Here is a 6,835-nt window from a genome sequence, read left to right on the forward strand (position 1 = left end):
TTAAAACCCCTCAAGCCAACTCTGTTCACTTGGGAACAAGGCTGCCATGAAGTGTGCTTGGCTGCAGACTAGGGAAGAGCCTTTTTATGAAAGTCCATGATGAAATGTGTCATGTTAATGCAGCCTTCACACCCTGGAGACACTGTCAGTGCTGTCAGCATGAGAGGAGAAAGGCAGTTTTCCAGCAGCAGCAAACACCTGCCTCCCTGGAATGGGAATGCTTTCATGTTGTCAGTTTGTTCTGTGCAAGCAGTAGTCGTTTTCAGTGTCGAGAGAACTGTTGTACCCCGATGATGGATACAGGTCCCTCTTAAGTATCCTGTTGACGATGTTGATCAGAACTTTTTTGTACTGTTGACGTAAAAGTGAGTAAACGAATGGATCTGATGCAGCCTTACTGTAGGTGAGGCACTTGCTTATAATTCCCCAGTAGTAATTTATGGTAACAAAAGGAATGAGCTCTATCAACCTGTTAAACATTAAAGAGAAATGGAAACACTTGAGTGTTATATTCACACTGAGGCTAGCGCTCAACTTGGGCTTCATGAAACATTCAAGTAACATTTATTTTCTTACAGTACATAATCCCTGCAGGAGAAGGGCTGTGTACTCTTCACATTCAATAAGGGCAAAGAGAACTTTCCTAGCAAGGCAGCTGGGAGACAAAATCAATTCCTACTATGGAAAGAGGGAAAAACTTTTTTTCAGTAGTAGTGCTTCTGTGCAGAGGAGATAAGAGAGTGCAGCAGTTTACTACTCACTTTCTGAATTTACTGAGCTGTGCTGGTAAGTGGTCAAAATTGTGGTGACATAAATACTCTTCCACAGCAAGCTTGAGATAGACACATATGACTCAGGGCACCCAGACTCACTGACCTCAATTTCCTGAGCAGAGCCGTTTAGTGACGCTCGAGACATTCGGACATAACCCCATTGGCATCAGGCTGTTGCTCCTGGTAGGTCTGCTTTAGATCCTGTGGTATATCTGCCAGCCTAGGTAAAGGGCTTGGATACCATGCAGCATCTCAAATGACACCAGAAATATGGTCTAGGTCACTGAATCCATCCCCTCAGACACAGATCAACAAACCTTCATTACACCACCGTGGTGAATCAGCACGGATGTAAAGTGGATTCATGTCAGAGCACTGCAGTATGAAGAACAATCTGGCAGTATCTCAAGGAGGTCTGGCACCTGCAATCCCACAGCATGCTTAGCCACACACCTACAACTACTTAACCATGGAAGTTTTTTGTGTGCATTTAGCTGACTTCTAGATTGGCCAGAGAAAACAAGGAGACAACACTTTTATCATCGTTATATGATCAATCAGCTACCTCCAGACCTGTGTTTCCTGGTCTGTGCTTCACAGATGATTAGTGGCCTCAGCACCTCATCTGAGAGGGATGTATTAATCATGGGGGCAGAAACCACAACTAAGTTAAACAATTTTTCCACAGAAGTGAGGGCAATCCTTCAGACTATTCCAGCAAATGTCTCACCCAGCTCATCTGCAGTGGCAAATCCTCCAGGAAGAAAGAACAGGATGAAGAATTTTTATTTTGTGTATATCTTTTGTAAAACCTTTTGCAAGAACAAGAGTGTACTACTTTGCTCTATTCATCCCAGAAGAAAAGAAAGTGTTCTGGGAGATAAAATAGCCCTTTTCTTTACTCTAAGACATCATTGTTTGAAGATGTGAGATCAGAAGCTTTCTTGAGGTTTGAAGAACCTTCTGTCCTCTTTCCAAAATGCAGAGCTCCCTACTTGCAGGGTGTTGAATTTTGAAGCTGTTCCAGTCCCTCCTCATAGAAAAGCTGACTTACCATCATTTGGACTGAACATTGCTACAAGTGACAGTAAAGTTTCTTACTTATATGACTAAAAGTTAAATAATTCCTATGTCAAGTACATAAAAAAACACCAGATGAATTCTGTTTGAAGCTGCTCAGAAAATGTTCCAGTGAATTCAGAATAGGTGGAACAGGAAGATAAAAAATATGATAAATAAATGTACAATAAAGGACACTTGCTACGTGGTTGTTTAGGTTTATCCAATCCTGCATACCATCCTAATACAAGAAATATATAATTGGTATTTACACAATTGATGTTTTTATAAAGACACTAAATAAGAAGAGTAAGGTATCTTTCAGTCTTGAAAAATAGATGTATTGCTATGTTCCCATTAATGCATTATGGATCCAAACTTAATTGCACTGAAGCCAACAGAAGAAAAATTACATGGATTTTAATAAGATAAAGGGTCTGGCCAAAAAAAGTCAAGACTTAAAAATACCTATCTGAATGCGTCTTGGTATGATTTTCTTGTTTTCAGAGCTGTTACAGAAGATATGAAATTCATCTGTTGTCTCTCAGTGAACAGATGAATATATTGCTAATAAGTCTAATCTCATTCAAATTTCTGAAGTGAGGAGCAAATACTGAGCTCACAATGCAACCTGAGTCACCAGGCCAAGAGCAAGACAACAGGGAGGATGGCTTCTACATTGCCTCCCCAGAGACTGCTTCAGTGCCACCCCCCTAAAAACCAGAATGAAGGAAGAGCAGAGAAACAGACATAGTAGCAAGTCCTCCAATCTCACCTCCATCACCACCTTTCATGAAGTGCTCTCTTGGCACTGTCTTGTCTTTGAGACAAGGAGCCTTTTAGGATGTCCTCCCCAGATATTTCCCATTCTGCTGTCACTGAACCAGCTCAGTCCCTGTGACAGACAGAAGCTGTGCCTTGACACACATTTCCATAAATCAACCCTCAGCCTTCTCGGTAGTGATTCAGTAGGTACCGGTTTGTCACACACAGAAAATGCACCATCTCATATTTGCCAAATGCAAGGTCTGAAGAAGGAAGTAACTTTTATTTTAGAAGTTTATGAGAAATACCTCCACCCTGAAAAATGTGGCCATCTTTGGAATTTGCTGAGCTTGGTAATGTTCAGATGGAAAGAAAATGACAAAATCCACTTTGCTCAATAAAATTACTGATTATGGCAAAAGTAAATAGAACATGACCCAAAATGTACTGAACAATGACAAATTAACCTTTTAACTATGTGATGTCGTGTTAATATTTGTAATAATCCTTTCAGCTGCAGAAAAAAGATGTAGTTATCCAGGCAATCAGGAAGGAAACCCTTTCAACATATAAATGGGAACTGAAAAAAATGTCATTTAAAAAATTTTAAAAATATTGTCTGCTTAGTGCACTGACCTTAGCCTGTCCCCTACTCTTCTCAGACAAGGGCAGTGACACTGACCATAAATGGCCTGTATGTGTGTGACTGTGTGAGATCAGAGCACTAAAGCTGTCCAATTTCCATGAGCTGCTGTGGCTGCAGACACTGGAAGCTTGGTAACAACCTTGAAGAAGCCCTCACCAGGGGGTTTTGCACACTATTTCACCTCTCTCAACACAAGTCAGCACTTTTCAAGGTTGTCTTGAACACACTGTGAAAGTGGGAAATATTTATAAAAATCACTTGTGAAAGATGTAGCCCATTTCACTTTAGAGATGAAAGGCTAAATGCTGGGATGCTGCAATTCAGTGTAGTTACACTGACTTCCAGCTGACTGGTTTATACAAGATTTAAAAATAATAATAATAATCATCTATTGTATGAAGACTACACAAGTAGATAACAAAAATGATGCATGGACACTTCAAAAGCTTCAAACCACCAGGATGGATGCCTATAATTCTGCCCAGTTGAGGAACATGGTGTTTCCTATACATTTAAGGAGTCTAATTATTCTTTTTCCTGGGAGATAACTTTTACACCTCGTCACAAGTCTGTGCTGCACCATCAGCAATATGGGCATTAATGTTTCCAGCCTGAAATCTTATCTGACAAATTATCAGCCTAGACAAATTTAAATTAAATCAACACAGCTTCCAATAGCAGCAAGCTTGGCCTTATGCCTAAAAAAAAAACCAAACACCCAAAAAAACCCCAAAAAACAAACAAAAAAACCAAGCAAACAAAAAAAAAGAAAAAAAGCAACCACACCCCCCCTCCAAAAAAACAAACAAAAAAAAGAAAATAAAAACACAGATAAGAAAACCTAAGCTAATCAGGAAAGTCTGTTTTTTTCTCTATTGCTAGGGTTATGCTAATACGGAAGGGTGGCCAGTATTTTAAACTGCTTTTATCTCCCACTGGCATGTAATTAATTCCCGGTACTTGTCCTAAAAGCCACTTTCTTTCGGCAGAGGTTCCCAGACCTGGCTGCGACGAGGGAAGGAGAGCCAGGTCCTGCCGGGGCTGCCCCTAGAACCGGGTGGGAGGACAGGAGCGGCGTGTCAGGATGTTTGTGTGTATGTTTGCGTGCTCTGCCCCTCAACACCGGCCCCGGGGATCCGTTTGGCTCTGGCACCACAAAATGAGCTGTAGGACCCCCGGGCACCTGCGCATCACAGGACATCCTGATCCCGCAAAGTCCCCCACCCCGGCAGGGGGTACTAACCTGGTGATAATGTAAGGACCAAAACAGATCACGAACGACCCTATAAAAATACTGATTTTCTTGGTAGCCCGCTGCCTCCTCCTTTTCTGCTCGTTCAGACAGCGCTGCTTCACACTACGGAGGGAAAAGAGCGGTAAGGGTGCTAAAGCAAGAAGGGAGGAGGTGAGACGTGAGCCCAAGAACCCTCTCCACGCCCGAAAGCCCCCGAGCCGGGGACGGGAAGGGAAGGGGAGAGGAAGGGAAGGGGAGAGGAAGGCAGTCGCCTCGGGGAGAGGAAGGCAGCCCCGGGGAAGGACAGCCCCAGCCCCGCCGAGCCTCGGGACGATCGCACTCAGCAAAGCAGTGGAGGGAGCTCAGGCAAGTGGGATAACCCGGAGAGCCTGAGCAGCGTTTAAACAGAGAAGGCTACAGATGCACAAGCTAGCGTTCCCGGCACTGTCAGCAGCGTCTGAAACTAGCGGCAGGAGCGCTCTCCACGCGGCCGAGCAGGCAGGGAAGGGTGCTGGAGAGGCGGGATATCGCTTCTCCCGGGGAAGCTACCGCGAGTGACCGGGGGCTGTGAATCCGAACGTGCACGCACTACCTGGGGTGGATATCCACCAGCAAAACCAGAGTCTGCATGGTAATAATGTCTATCCGCTTGCAGTGGAACCGGGCAACTTTCAACACCTTTAAGTAGGTGAAACACAAGATCACCAGAGACAGCATGAAACTGGTGGAGTGAAAGACAATGGTGAACACTGTAAACCTTCTCCTCTCCGTCTCTTCCTTCAGGTGTAAGGTGCAAGAGGCATAAACGCTGTTGTAATCTACCCATGAGTAAAATAAGGATACCAAGGGGAACGTGAGGGAGTGGAGCCACGAGTAGCCCATCAGTATCACAGCGTCCTTATACCGCATCTTGCTGGTGTAGCTTAGGGGGAACACCACGGCAATCCATTTGTCGATGCTGAGCGCTGCCATACTCAGCATTGTGTTGGAAGTCAGGAAAGTTTCCAGGAAACCCACCGCCTTGCAGACGCAGCCCCCGAGGGGCTGCTGGTTCCTCAGGATGCCCAGCAGGGTAAAAGGCATGTTCAGAACGGTGAGAAGCAGGTTGCAGAAGGATAAGTTCACCAGGAAAACCCCGGCGACCTGCTTGCGGATCTCCGTACTGTAGACGAAGCATAGCAGCACCAGGAGGTTGGAGAGCAGAGAGACAACCAGCACCAGCACGAGGAGCAGCGCCAGCAGCACGCCTGCCAAGTCCATCTCTCAGCGGGTCGCCTGGAGCGGGCGAGGGCAGGAGGAAGGGGGCACCCGCGCCGGCACCGCAGCCTCGCCTGCCGCCCAACGCGGCCGCCCGCGCATGGTGCCGGCAGCGGGGCAGGGACCGGGGACAGCGCCGGGGGCAGCGAGGAGGGCAGGGGCGGGGAGCGGAGAGAGGGGCGAGGGGAGCGGCACTGGGCGGCTGGAAGGGGCAGAGGGGGAGGACAGGGACAGCAGGGCCGGGGCTCTCTGACAGCAGAGTCAGGCAGCGGGGGAGCCCGGGAGGAGCGTGGCAGGAGCCGAGGGTAGGGGCTCTGGGGCACGCAGCGATCGGATCGGGAGACAGCGGGGAGATGGGGGTACCCGAGAATCGGAGCTGGAGGAAAGAGGCCCGAGGCGCCCGGAGACCGGAGCCGGGGCAGCGGGGGTCGGTGAGCGGGGCTGGGGGAGCCGGGGCAGCGGGGGTCGGTGAGCGGGGCTGGGGGAGCCGGGGCCGGGGCGCGGTGCTCGCCGTGCGCTGTCCGCGGTGCTGAAGCGGGCGCTGCCCCGACGGCCGCTCCGCTCCGGCTTCAAGCCGCGGGGCGCGGCCCCCCCAGCGCCCGAGCCCGCGCCCCCTCCGCGCCCCGCCGCGGCTCCGCTCCGCCGGCCGCGCGGCCTCCGCAGGCTCTGAGCATCTTCCCCCGCTGCCCAGCCCCTCAAATACTCCAGCCGCGGAGCTTCCCGCAGCGACTCATGCGCAGACGAGCGGCTGCGAGGCACAGGCTCAGCCAGGGATCGCGGCGTGGGGCTTATCCACTCCCGGATCGCAGGCGAGAGCAGCAGGAAGCCCAACTTTCCGCTAGTGTGCAGCTCAGGACGGATCAGACCTGGAGATGAGTTACTGGTAGTTTGATCACTGCGCTGTGCTCGGGCACACTGTGAACGCACCAGCTGTATCTATCGCTCCTGAAACCTGCTCGAACTCTGGTGTCTGTGCCCCTTGGCAGGCTTTCCCCCGTTCCATCTGAGGGATTGCGTGTCCTTTTCACCCAACAATGCTTGCTACGATTGCCCTCTGGGTATTCACACCAGATAGCCAGCAGTGAGGGATGTTTCTCGGTT

General features: G+C 48.9%; 1 protein-coding gene across 1 annotated transcript; it reads right to left on the reverse strand.

Moving 5' to 3' along the window:
• Window positions 1-231: 231 nt before the first annotated feature.
• Window positions 232-5,737, reverse strand: GPR78 (G protein-coupled receptor 78). Its single transcript, XM_062493442.1, has 3 exons — window positions 5,070-5,737; window positions 4,487-4,600; window positions 232-469 (listed from the first exon to the last, which is right to left on the reverse strand). The coding sequence occupies exons 1-3, from the start codon at window positions 5,735-5,737 to the stop codon at window positions 232-234; spliced, it is 1,020 nt and encodes a 339-aa protein (XP_062349426.1).
• Between the last annotated feature and the right edge of the window lie 1,098 nt (window positions 5,738-6,835).

Source organism: Cinclus cinclus, chromosome 5 (assembly GCF_963662255.1).
Source record: "Cinclus cinclus chromosome 5, bCinCin1.1, whole genome shotgun sequence".
In the NCBI taxonomy this organism is placed as follows: domain Eukaryota; kingdom Metazoa; phylum Chordata; class Aves; order Passeriformes; family Cinclidae; genus Cinclus; species Cinclus cinclus.

Coding starts and splice junctions, on each gene's coding strand:
- GPR78 (XM_062493442.1), bottom strand. CDS start 5,737: ATGGACTTGGCAGGCGTGCTGCTGGCGCTGCTCCTCGTGCTGGTGCTG. Junction 4,601..5,069: donor CTGGTGGATATCCACCCCAG/GTAGTGCGTGCA, acceptor TTCCCTCCGTAG/TGTGAAGCAGCGCTGTCTGA. Junction 470..4,486: donor GGTCCTTACATTATCACCAG/GTTAGTACCCCC, acceptor AATGTTTAACAG/GTTGATAGAGCTCATTCCTT.